Source organism: Spinacia oleracea, chromosome 4, assembly GCF_020520425.1.
Source record: "Spinacia oleracea cultivar Varoflay chromosome 4, BTI_SOV_V1, whole genome shotgun sequence".
NCBI lineage: Eukaryota > Viridiplantae > Streptophyta > Magnoliopsida > Caryophyllales > Amaranthaceae > Spinacia > Spinacia oleracea.
In genome coordinates, this window is record NC_079490.1 from 63,959,025 (window position 1) to 63,973,066 (window position 14,042).

Here is a 14,042-nt window from a genome sequence, read left to right on the forward strand (position 1 = left end):
CTCTAACTAAAATCATCATGCAGGTCGAAGTGAGGGGGAACAACACATGGTACCTAGACAGTGGTTGTTCCAAGCACATGACAGGAGACAGAAACAAATTTCTCTCACTCATGACCTATGAAGGTGGAACTGTGACTTTTGGCGACAATAAGAAAGGTAACATCATTGGCATTGGTAAGGTTGGTAGGTCAAAGTCTCACTCCATCGATAATGTATTTTTAGTTGAAGGTCTAGGACATAGTTTATTAAGCATTTCTCAATTCCGTGACAAAGGAAATTATGCAAAATTCTTCTCGAATAAATGTCTAATCATCAACAGTAACACTGAAACAATGATCTTAGAGGGACAGAGGAAAGGGAACACATATGTGGTCAACCTTAACTCTGTTCCTCACTCCAATCTGACCTGTCTCAGTGTGATTGAAGATGATCCATTATTATGGCACAAAAGATTTGGTCATGCTAGTTTTTCACTGATGAACAAGTTGAATTCAAAAAATTTAGTCACAGGTCTTCCGAATACAAAGTTCGCAAAATTATCAGTCTGTGATGCCTGCATCAAACGTAAGCAAGTAAGAACATCTTTTAAGTCTAAGGGAGTAATCAGTACAACAAGACCATTGGAACTGATCCACATGGATTTATATGGACCAATGAGAAATCAGAGCAGGAGTGGAAAGAAGTATGTACTTGTAATTGTGGATGACTTCTCAAGATACACATGGGTAATTTTCCTAGCTAGCAAGGAAGAAACTTTTGAAGAGTTCTTAGCATTCGCCTCTAGGGTTCAACGTCAAAGCAATCACAAACTGGTCCACATCAGGTCAGATCATGGTACAGAATTTCAAAACAAGAAATTCGATGACTTATGTAATAATTCAGGAATAAATCATAACTTCTCAGCTCCAAGAACACCCCAACAAAATGGAGTAGTAGAAAGAAAGAACTGAACTCTTGAAGACATGACAAGGACAATGCTGATTGCTAGTGGACTCCCCAAAAGTTTATGGGCCGAAGCTCTGAATACTGCATGTTATATACTCAATCGAGTACTAATCAGAGCTATCAAAAACAAAACTCCATATGAACTATATAAAGGAAGAAAGCCCTCAATAACACATCTCAGAATATTTGGTTGCAAATGCTTCGTCCACAACAATAGGAAGGATCAACTGGGAAAATTTGATGCACGAAGTGATGAAGCCATATTCTTAGGATATGCCTCAAACAGCAAGGCATATCGAGTGTTTAACAAAAGGACCATGTGCATGGAAGAAAGCATACATATTATATTTGATGAAACTGACTCCCAAAACTTTGCTACAGGTACAACCACTGATGGAAACTTCGAACTAGGACTTACTAGGGAAACAGAAGACGAAGAGATAAGGAAAAATTCTCAAATAGAAGAACAAGCTCAAAATGAAGAAACACATGAAGATGGCACAGCTGAAGAGGAACCGGTACAGGCCGAAGATCATACAGAGACAAATGAACAAGTGGAAAAACCTACTGAAGAAACAACAACATCATTCCAACCTAGACCTTGGAAACATCAAAGCTCACACCCACTCGACCAAATAATTAGTGATCTTGGACGTGGAACAACAACGAGATCCCAACTCAAAAATTTTTGTGCTTTCTATGCTTATTTATCCATGATTGAACCTAAAAATTATAAAGAGGCACTAACTGACTCTGATTGGATCATTGCCATGCAGGAGGAGCTTAATGAGTTCGAAAGAAATAAAGTATGGCACCTTGAGCCTACACCATTGAACAATCGAGTCATAGTTCTCAAGTGGGTCTTCCGAAACAAACAAGACGAACATGCAACGATTACCAGGAACAAAGCTAGATTGGTTGTCAAGGGATACAATCAACAAGAAGGAATAGATTTTGAAGAGACTTTTGCTCCGGTTCCCAGAATGGAAGCAATACGCATACTTATAGCATTTGCGTCATACATGGGGTTCAAGCTCTATCAAATGGATGTAAAATGTGCCTTCCTAAACGGAATTCTTAAAGAGGAGGTTTATGTGGAACAACCACCAGGATTTGAAGATCTAGAATATCCTGCACATGTTTATAAATTGGACAAGGCACTATATGGACTGAAATAAGCTCCAAGAGCCTGGTATGAACGACTCTCTCATTTCTTACTAGACAATAAATACAATTGAGGTAAGGTTGACAGAACCCTGTTCCTTAAGTCAAGAAATACAGACATACTAATTGTTCAAATCTATGTTGATGATATCATATTTGGTGCTACTAATGAAGATCTTTGCAAGGAATTCTCTGACTTAATGCAGCGTGAATTTCAAATGAGCATGATGGGAGAACTAAACTTCTTTCTAGGTCTCCAAATTAAGAAAACGGAACAAGGCATCATGATCCACCAACAGAAATACATCAAGGATCTCATCAAGAAATATGGAATGGAGTCAGCTAAAAACAATCACACTCCAATGGGTACAACCACGAGACTGGATGAGGATCAAGAAGGTAAAAGTGTAGACCAAACAAGGTACAGAGGTATGATTGCTCCTTACTCTATCTCACAGCAAGCAGACCAGACATTGCATTCAGTGTAGGGGTCTGTGCTCGCTTTCAATCTAACCCAAAAGAATCTCATCTTACAGCAGTCAAAAGAATTCTAAGATACCTAAAAGGAACAGATGATTTATGCTTATGGTACCCTAACTATGATCACTTTGACCTCAAAGGATATACAGATTCTGACTATGCAGGTGATTTAGTAAACAGAAAAAGCACATCGGGAATGGTTCAATTCCTAGGAGCATGTGCCGTTTCTTGAGCATCAAAGAAACAAAACACTGTGGCATTATCCACAACGGAAGCTGAATATGTAGCTGCTGCCTCATGCTGTTCCCAAATGCTATGGATAAAACAACAACTTAGAGACTTTGGTATGAAATTAAAATGTGTTCCTATACTGTGTGACAACACGAGTGCTATCTGCATATCAAAGGATCCAGTTCATCATTCAAGAGTCAAACACATTCACATTCGTCATCATTTTCTAAAAGATTATGTGGAAAAGGAACTAGTCAAGCTTGAATTCTGTCCCACAGAAGATCAAGTTGCTGACATCTTAACCATACCACTAAACAGGGACAGGCACGACAAACTAAGGTTAGAACTTGGTATGATACGAATAAAATGATACTTGTTGCCCCTACTCATTCTCTAACCTCATTGAATTTTTCAAAAAAAAAAAAAAAAAAAGAAAAAAAAAGAAGTTATTTTTTTGTATATATTTTTCTCGTGTTTTTTTTAATGGACAAACAATCGAACTCAGATTGCAAAACCCAGTTGTGCATTACCACATCCACGTCTGCACACTTCTAAGGGAATTGCACTTGTTCCCAAAACTTGCATTAATTCTAAGTCTAAGTGGGAAAACTAAAAATGAATGGAAAGCATTTAATTTGATTCAGTGAATCTTACGAACCCAGTGCATGCATTACTGTTCAATTTTTTCTTCACTCAAACACGCTTCCCACAATCCATTTCCCAACAAAACCCCTTCATATTCCAATCATTCCCCCTATAAAAATCGCGGATTATCCTTCATATCCCAGAATTTAAAATTTAAAATTACTCTCTCTCATATCCACTCGCCAACTACCTTTCCTATATATAATCATGACCCTTTACAAGCTTCAATTCCCAAACCCTAGTGACCCTTCCTCTCCCTCGAAACCAATTATCACCGTCGTTCCTCTCCAAATAATCTACCCAGAATCCATGGCTCCGAAACAACCAACACCCAAACCACCAGCAGCCAAGTCCACCGCCAAGCTCGCCACAAAGAGGAAACTAGTTCTAAAGAAGGAAGTCGTTGCACCAACTCAGGGGGAACCACACCTTCAAGCGGAGAAAAAGGTAAAACTCGAATCCACAAAATTTCACTATTTTCCCCCCGATCGCATGCTCCCTGGGTTGAGTATTGATTTTGGTTGGTGTCGAGAGGTCGGTTTTGTCGAATTGCTAGAATCAATTGAGTCACAGGGTTGGACATATTTGTTTGAAGTGTGTTCTAAGGCTTGCATGTATCCTGAGGCTATGGGGGAATTTTGCTCGAATTTCATAAACAAAGGGGGGGGGGGGGTTTGTCAGTCGGAGGTAAATGGAAAGTCATTTAGTTTTGATGCTGAAAAATTGGTAAGCTGGTTCAAAGTTCCTGTGCTGGGGGAGGAAGTTTATCATAAGGGGAAAGGCCCAATTGAATTGGGAGGTACTACTATGGCGGATGTCTACTCTTACTTTGGGGGTCAGGGAAAACACCCAAAAGCCCTAAATCAATCACTCCTAACTCCCTTTCAAAAAGTCCTGTTTAATGTGGTGCGTCGAGGTCTAGTTCCGCGTCATGACAAACGAGCCCTAGACAGTAGATTGGACCTCATATACATCTTTCTCCTTGAATCTCAACGCCAAATTAACTTTCCCATGGTCTTTATTGCTCACCTCACCCACTGCATCTCTCAGAATAACATGGTTGGGTATGGCTCTCTTCTGACTTTTATCATGAGAAAGGTGGGGGTCGATCTCACTCACTACACAGCTGAACCCCTCACTCCTGCTCCCATACTTAACAAAGCATGTTTACATGGTGTCAGTCTTAGTGTTGTTGATGGGGTTGTCTGTGTTGGGAAGCTGATGGTTGGAGACACGGTCCCACAGGATGAGGAAATGGAGGATGAAATATAGGATATGGAGGAGGAGATAGATGAGGGAGAAGAGATCTCGGATGAAGAGGAGGCGGTGCCCTTTCCCTGTGAGGAGACAGAAGGCCAGACAGAGGGTGTTCCTATTGACCTGTGCCCAAAAGAGAAAAGCCCTGCCAAAGCCACCTCATCTCACAAGCCAAATCCAGCCTCTCCTGTGTCTCATTAACCCATTCGTCGCAGCAGCCGTCTAGCCAGTTCTTCGAAAGGTGCACCTCCGGTCTAAAGGGTAGAAGACTCTGACTCCGACAAGGAAGGTGAAACTCAATCTGCTGCTCCCTCACCAGATGGTTTAGTTCAGCTCTTAATGGCCAAAGTGGATCAACTGCAGCTGGACAATGTTGTTCTGTTGTCTGCTGTTACATCTTTGCAGGAGTTGATACACAAGATGCACCAACACTACTACAAAAACACCTTTTGGAGTCGCCTCTTAACCACCTATAGAGTCGCTTCACGGGCGACTCCACAGGGGGCGATTCTATAGGTACCCCCTTTATGTGTCGCCTATGAACCGACACTGTAGGTCAGTTTATGTGTCGCCTCTTATGTTAGAGGCGACTCTGAATAGGAAATTTATGGATTTGTATGTACTTTTCTGAGTCTCCTAATTCGTTTTAGGCGACGCATATGGTGCCCTATCGTGTCGCCTACTTCGTTTGAGGCGATTCAAAGGGACTCTAAGGTGTCGCCTGCTTAAGTTGAGGCGATTCAAATGTACTCTATGGTGTCGCCTCCATAGTGCGAGGGGATGTATATGATACTCTATGGTGTCGCCTCCTTTATTGGAGGCGATGTATATGATACTCTATAGTGTCGCCTACTTCATTTGAGGTGATGTATATGGTACGTTATGGTGTCGCCTGTTTTTTAAGAGGCGATGTATATAGTAATTTACGGTATTTCCTGTATACATGAGAAGCGACGACGAAAATGGACGTCGACGATGTTGTAGATGCGCCACATTTTTTTTCTAAATGGCCACATTCAGACCGATCGAAATTAAATGGCATAAATAAAAATTCAAACCACTGCAATATAATCTCAAAAATTGATAAAAGTCATACATAATACTTTTGATTGTATTTTTACATATTAGAAAATCCTGGACACGAATTTGAGAAGTTTATGTCAACTAAGTGTCAAACTGAAATTAATTAACTATAAACAATTATCAATGAAAAATCTACACCATCTTTCACGAACATCATCGATAATTTATTGAGTATATGCCTCCAGAGTGAAATGCTACATAAACAAAACCAAATGCATAGATATATTAGAATCGACGCAAGTACACTCAAACAATTAAGCAAGTGCAAATTTAAAGTTAAAAAATTTGATACGTTAATTACCTTTTGAAAATCACGTTCCTTTTTCGATACAAGAGATACTATTTGATCCATATACTTCATGACATAATAGCCGGACTCAACTAGCCCAACTTGTTGAGAACGAGGACACTTCACCACGTATAATATAAGATAAAAATGATGTCAACACATAAATAAATAAGGTCTTTATTCTCACAACAAAAAATATAATATAATAAAAATTTACCTTAACCACCTTCCACGTTAGCTTCGTTTTCCGAGATCCTTTGTCCATGTTCATTAAAGTCCTATATGCGCTGAACATCAAAGGAAAAAAATCCACATAATTTAATGTTGCTTTTGTTCATATTGTTAAAGGGGAAAGCCATAATATCTAGGGAACAAGCTAGCACAAAGATTGCCAAGGGAACATGCAAATATTCAGTTTGTGAAACTTGATTCACAATGAAATTATGGTTTCTTTAGCTAAATCCAGCTTATGTGTTCAAGCTGAGAAGAGGTTGGATGAAATGGCACAAGCCTTAGAACATTTTCAGCTCCCATAGCAACTACAACACAGCCCAAACTATTTTGCAACTGCAAAATCAGCCAATCCCTTATTTAACTTGCAGACATTAACAAACAGAATGAAGCTACAGGGTGCAAAAAAAGCTAAGAACCACAGTAACTGTGAGATTAAGTCTATCATAGATGTTAATCATGTTATACTTGATTAGTGGAGCAGAAAGAAAAAAGAAACTGTTCCTGTGCCGTTTCTGTCATCTGGATATTTGGTCCTTTCTCCTTGTGCTGAGACTTCTTTGATTCTGGTGTTTGCTATGGTTATTATATACTCATTTTAGCTTGTGTTTCTGTTGGCTTGTTTCTGCTACAGGCTACTCTTGCAGTAGATCGAGCTGATAATTCTATACTCATTTTAGCTTATGTTTTTGCCACATTCTATATAAATGACATTGTCGGTACCGGTGGTGATGGCGCAAACACTGTAAATATCTTTACATGCGCCTCTATGTTGGCTGCCTCTTGTGGTGCCAAAGTATCCAAGGTTGTATCTCATTTTTTGCTTCCCAATTGGTGTACAAATATGTTTGATTTACTAATGATGGGTTAACTGGTTTGTTTTATAAGATTATGTTACAGCAAGGGAACAAATCAATATAGCAATAAGTGGTTTACAGGTAACAAAATCCAAGATGTTACAGCAAGGGAACAAATCAATATAGACTAGAAGGCATCAATAAGCTTGGACTACCACGAGACAGCAGAAATCAAATTAGTATCCTTTGTCTCAAATAAACCTAAATCCTATTTGGTCTACAGGTAACAAAATCCAAGATGCAAGGATTCAAATTAGAGGAGTTTGGATGTCAAGGTAAAACGGAAAGCAAAAGCCTAAAATAGCCATTGGCTTCTGGAGAACACTGGAAGACAGAGTTCTATTTCTTCAGGCACATACTAGTATAATTGCAGTTAATAAGTAGTTGATTAGTTCCAGCCGCAAATGTAAAACTTTAGATAAATGATCAGATATCCAACATAGTCAAGGCCATCTACAATTATACATTTATACAAATGCCACAATGCAGCCAGTAAAGCAGAAATTATTGGTTCGATGAATGGCTTATAGTTGCAGATTGAATCTCGAAGATATGTCGGTAGTGAAGAGTAAGAAAGAGGAGAGAGAAAGAGAGAAGTGTGTGAGGTAAGGAAGCTAGAGTACTTACACAGACAAGGAGCCTTTGGTATGCAAATTCTCTAACGACCCATCAGCCATGGAATCAAAGAAAAAGGCTTCCCCTCTTTCAAGGCAAATCACAACCAACATCCAATGATATTTACTGCATAAACAAGGAAGATATTAGTTTTAAAGGAAAAAATGGACTGATTTAAAGCATTATAATCAATAAGTAGTATAAATGTACTTACTCTTGACGGATCGGGGCAAGTATATATTTCTTCGTACTTTGCTTGGTAATTGAATGATTCACATATTTTGTGTGGATACTGGGACGAAGTTTAACCAGCCCTAGCTTATGCGGACAAAAAAATCCAACTTCTTCTTGGAGCTTGTTTTTCGTGATCTCGTTTTGCAAAAACCTTAACCAAATCAACAAGTATTAGTTAACCTGTATTAATCATATCTAGCTAAAGTTCAACAAACTTTAGAGATCACATTTTTTTACCTTATCCAGATATCCACACAAGATGTACGTATGTATTCCATGTTCAGTAATTTCTTAAGATCATCACCAAACACGTAAGCAGTAAAAGAAACTTTATCAGGATAGTATAAGATATCCTCTTCGAAATCAACATCAACGCTGAAATCAACATCTCGATTCTTATACAAGTTGTATAATTGCTTGCAGCTATTTGGCAATGCCAAAAACATGTCCTTGCCAATAAGGAAGGGGGCGAGTTCTTCTTCATTATCATTAAAACGAGATTCAACAGCTGAACCGGTGTCAACTAGTTTCTTACCCTCCATTAGATTATTTCTAATCTTCTTTGGTGGTGGTGGTTGATCGATCAAGTTCTATACATATTTTTATGAAAAAAAACAAGATTAGTGTCAATCAAAATCAATAAGTGTTAATTGATTAGCTGAAATCAATAAGTATAATTAATGTCACCTCAATGGATAATCTGACTTGTGAACGAGGCCACTGAGCCCAAATTCCTTTTATCTCACCAAGGGACTCGTGCCCAAAAAAAGGCAAGGGTAGAGGTGTATTCTCTTCACCTTCAACAACATGTAGGATTTTCACCTTGACATGATCTTCAAGTAATGGAACGCCATGAACAAGCTCCCCTGGTACGCTTTTCAACAATGTACCTGTTGCCACAACTCGATTTCCAGAGCTTTCTTCAAGTACTAATATATCACAAGGAATTGGCTCCTGTAAAGTAAAAAAAAAATACATGAACAAGGTTGACACAAATAACCTAGTTGCTTGCAATACTCTTACTTTCTTGCAAAAACAGTACGAAAAGCAAATGATGGTAGGGAGATAAGAACCTTAGAGCCATTCGCGAAAGGATCGGGATCAACAGACTGACAACTACTACGAGTGGGAACATCAATCGTATTAACCTCCAAATCTTTAGGTACTTGTATACCACAAGATTTCAAGACATCAAGGGTAACAACTCTCATTTCAGCCCTTGTCTGCTCCCTTACTTGTTCAGTGAGGAAATTTGTAATTTCTTCCACTTGTTTAATTGTAAGCATACCCTCTGTTTGATTACAACGCCTCTTTCTTTTAAAAACTGATGTAAGCATTGCTTTTCCGCCCACTCCCCTTACATAGCCTCCATGCTCAGGATTTCCAAGCGCTTCAGTTAAAATGTCATGGCTTCCATGAGAAACAAACTCCCCTGATTTTTCCTTTTCCCTTAGCTCATTCTGTTTGCAAACGGAACAATATAATCAGACAAAAGATTTTAATAAAGTGAATTATGTAATCTATGAATTCACTAACTAAACACTTAATAACTTTAGTTGATTTGAATAAAGGAATCCTGCAAATGAATTGGGTTTGGGGAAAGTTTAAATATTCAAGGAGTCTTAACTTAGATTAGCTAATGTTTGTGAAATTTTATTTGAATATTATAGGGCAACAGATCAGTCAGGCAGATCAGATATAAGATCAGTGCATATCAAACAAACGAGTCAACAACAGCTACAGATCATTCAGGTCAGTCAGTGCAGATCAGTGCTGCCAGTGCAGATCAGTGCAAATCAGTCAAGAGATTAGTGCAGATCAGTGCAAAATAGTCCAGATCAGGTAGCATATCAGTGCAAAATAGTGCAGATCAGATAATAGATAAGTGCAGAACAGTGCAGATCAGATAGAAGATCAGTGCTGCCAGTGCAGATCAGTGCTGCCAGTGCAGATCAGTGCAGATCAGTGCAAATCAGTCAAGATATCTCTATTTATTCAATATATTCCTCGCTTCTTCCCGCCTAACGGCTTAATCTTTTGCTTCTTCCATAAGGGAAAAAGGACCTATGTGGACCAAATTTTGGTTAATGGATCATGCTAGATTTGTTTAATACATATTGGTCGTTTCACCCCATATAGGAAAAATGGCACTAATTATTGTTGGTGCATGTACTTCAATTTCTCAAGTATGAAGTAGCTACATGCTGAATGTTAGTCGTCATTCGTCAGATCACATCAGACAGAAATAGAACTGAGGACCTTTTGTTTTAGTTTACAATTTTTACCTAATAGGGATGATTCGTGTTTATAGATCAAATTTTCACAAGAACATCAAGGTCATATCATAAGCTTGTATAAGTACGCAATACTTAGCAAATAATTTTCGCATGAACTTTTGTGAAGTCGACTTTGGTAGGCCTTAACTTGATCAGGAGACAGAACCAATAGATAGCACTTATAGTGAATGTGGCATGGCATGGATCATGACTCGGTTGACAACAGAAATGTACCTTCCCAAAATTTGTTATTTGGTGGATTTTGGTTACTGTTAATGATATCTCTATTTATGTGAAGGTGTCAACGTTATGTGTTACAAGTTTATAACTTCACAATTATAGTTTTTTTTAGTCTAATGAGTTTTACTTGGTATTGGTTATATAACTTATCTTGGAGGGTAAATATGATTTTGTGAAAGTTTTTTAAATTTTGATGAATGATTTTATTTTTCCTTTGTAAATGTTTTATTGCAACGACTATTAAAATTGAAGATTAACTAAAGTGACAAATGGAAATGGGTATGTGGTTTACTGGTTTATGGATGACTCTATGGGGTTTACATTCTACTATTTGAAGTAGGAATAGTCTTTTGCAATTTTGAATTATTCAGGATCTATGATTTCATTTGGATATGTGAATACAAGCAATAAGTTATAAGGTTGTTCTAGCAGTGGTGGTTGATATAACAGATGTTTCTTCTCTTTTCTTTGTTATTATGTTGAATTATCTTCAACCTTCTCTAATTATAAGTTAACTAAGCCTATTTTATTTGGGGATAAATGCACTCAGTTTTGAAATAACATGCAAAAGAAACAAATTGAGATGAATCCATTTGTTTTCCTGAACATGCCTGGATAGAGATTTCGCCTCTGACAACTATTCAAGATTTCAAATACTCAGTTTTGGCAGCAGAAATCTGATTCCGCACCAGAGTATAATACAGTTGCAAGATACAAGTAATGAACTTTGTTATTTACCTATAGGCCCAATGGGATATGGTGAGTACATGACACCATAGTAATAAACTCAAGCAACAGTTTGTTGCAGCACATGACAAATCAAACTGTGAGTATGACACCTAGTTAATGACTCAGTCAAGTACTGGAATTTCATTTTGAACAACCGAATAGATACTACTGCCTAAGAGTGTACTTAGCCCAGGCAAATATCAGTTTGCAGAAGTTGTAACAGATTGTATGCATCGGTTCATCACTGGCCAGGAAGCTCAGACTATAATCCAACACGACAACTATGCACTGGTTCATCAAAAAAAAAAACTATGCACTGGTTCATACCATCCAAGGATCCAATGTGATAAATATTTCATCAGGTTCAAACCCGGCCACAAACTTGATAAAATCCAATACGACCAATAATCAATTTTCTGACAAACTGAGATAATGTACCAATCACAGTACTGCACAGGACGAATGATACAACAGATGTTTCTTCCTGTTTCGTTGTTATTATGGAGAATTATCTTCAACCTTTTAATTATAAACTAAACCTCTAATTATTAGTTGACTAAGCCTATTTTAGTTGGGGATAAATGCAACCAGTTCTGTGGAAAATAACAAGCAAAAGAAACAAATCAAACAAATTGAGATGAATCCATTTGTTTTACTGATCATGCCTGGATATAGACATTCAACTATTCAAGATGTTAAAGCAATCAGTTTTGAGTTTGACAGCAGAAATCTGAGTCCGTACTAGAGTATACTGCCGTTTACCATCAACTCTCATTAATTCCCTCAATTCTCATTAATCCATTCAAATTCAAAATTCAAAGTTTTCAGCAACAAATCATAAAATTGCTCCTATTCTATAAGAAGCAATAATTAACAAACTAACACAAAGACAATCCTAGAAAACTAAACCAAATCACCAAATCAAATTACAAATAAAGAAGAGGAAGAGGACGAACCGAAGACGGTCGTGCGGTGCCGATTGTGTCTGAAAGATTCGTAGCAATTTCGTCCTCAATTTGTTGATGGAGGTCGGGCTTCAATTTCTGGAGTATCGTGGGTGGAGGTTTTCGCTGATGGAGGTGGGGTTTGGAGTATTTCGTGGGTGGAGGACTGGAGGTTTTCGCTGATAGAAAGATTTAGGTTGATGGAGGGTTTTTATGAGGGAACTTCTAACTCAGAATTAGTTTAGGTGTAGGACTTTTTTTTGAGGGAAATTTTTTTGTTTTAAGTATTTTTAATTTTTTTTTTAAATAGGCGCTTAATAGTCTCTTTGAGGCGGGAACATGATAAAAAAAACTTAATTTATATCTAACAAGTCGCCTATAATTCGAAGGGGACACATAAGATTAACTCTATAGTGTCGCCTATAATATCAAAGGCGAAACGTAAACTATATGCGTCCCATGCAACATATAAGGCGACACGTAAAGTATACGCATCCACCTTTATGGGGGAGGGGACTCATAAACGTTTACTTTTAGAGTCGCTTACTAAATAAAAGGCGACTCGAAAAGCTTATGTGTCGCCTAATACGTTACATGCGACACGTAAGCCTTTTATTTGATTTTTTATTTTGATTTATGGAGCCTTATGAGTCGCCTGCTCTATAATAAGGGACTCTGAAAGCTTATGTGTCGCCTATTTGTTTGAGGCGACTCGAAAAGTCCGACTCCATAAGGTGTTTTTGTAGTAGTGCAAGATCAGGCTGAGTTCTTCAACGACATGACGGAGCGCCTTGCTGACATGGTCATCGAGGAGGTGACAAATGATGAGGAAGATGCACCTGGACCCCCCCAGCCTGACCCTGATACATTATCTGATTATTCCCCCTTAAATATTTTGCTATCTCATTGAACAATTTTATCTCTTCTTGCTCTCTGAACAATTAGTTTTTGGATGTTTTGGATGCGCCAAGTTTATGACTAATGCTCATTAGTGCGCTTTTCCTACGTTCTGATAGTTGTCCCACACTGACTTGTAGGATTATTGCCTGTGTTGTGCTCCATGCTGCTTTTACCTTGTTTTGCTTGCAGGGGTGCGGTCAAACTCGTTGATCGACTTGAGCTGCAAGATGCTTCTCTGATTGATAGGGTAACATAATTCACATCTATATACTTCCTTCTGTTTTGTGCAATCGTTTTTCAACTGGTCCCTTTTTGATAATTCCAAAGGGGGAAGATAGTGGGGGGGCAACTTGTTTTCAAAATATTTGCATCCATGTGTGGGTTCGAAACCTCGGTTTTGACTCCTCTGTTCCTGGTTGAGGTTTGGAGTATGGATATCAGTTGCTCCATGTTTCATTCCTTGGTCAATTTAAGTATATTTTATTATTATCAAGTTGTAAGGTTGTCATCATCAAAAAGGGGGAAATTGTTGATTCCTGAGTTTTGATGGTGACAAGTTTAAATTATACTCACGACTGTTTGTCTAAGGAATGTCAGGAACAGGTTAATATAAAGCCACAAGTGCTCGTAGCAAGAATTGCATATAAAGATGCCAGCTGAGAAGCTATGAAGAAAACAAGTCCAAAGCGTATGGAAAGATTAAATCAAGGACCAAGAAGGGTGAAGCCTAAGCAAGTCTTATAAGTGTCGAAAGGTATAAGACCAGTGTAATTCAAATATAGCTTAGTATGGGAACAGAGTATTTCGTAGAGTCCAAGTAATATCTTGAAACAAAGTAAATCAGTTTTATTTTACAAAAGATAGTGTCGAAGTTTAAAACTGAATTTACTATCCTACTTGAGGTTATACTCTTGAGAATTTG

General features: G+C 38.1%; 1 protein-coding gene across 1 annotated transcript; it reads right to left on the reverse strand.

Moving 5' to 3' along the window:
• Positions 1–5,837: 5,837 nt before the first annotated feature.
• LOC130471584 (uncharacterized) lies at positions 5,838–13,089 on the reverse strand. The gene is made up of 9 exons (XM_056841796.1): positions 13,060–13,089; positions 9,105–9,491; positions 8,719–8,985; positions 8,269–8,621; positions 8,012–8,182; positions 7,810–7,923; positions 6,312–6,381; positions 6,107–6,214; positions 5,838–5,999 (listed from the first exon to the last, which is right to left on the reverse strand). Exons 1-9 carry the CDS (start codon positions 13,087–13,089, stop codon positions 5,970–5,972), a joined length of 1,530 nt encoding a protein of 509 aa, XP_056697774.1. The 3' UTR covers positions 5,838–5,969.
• Positions 13,090–14,042: the final 953 nt, after the last annotated feature.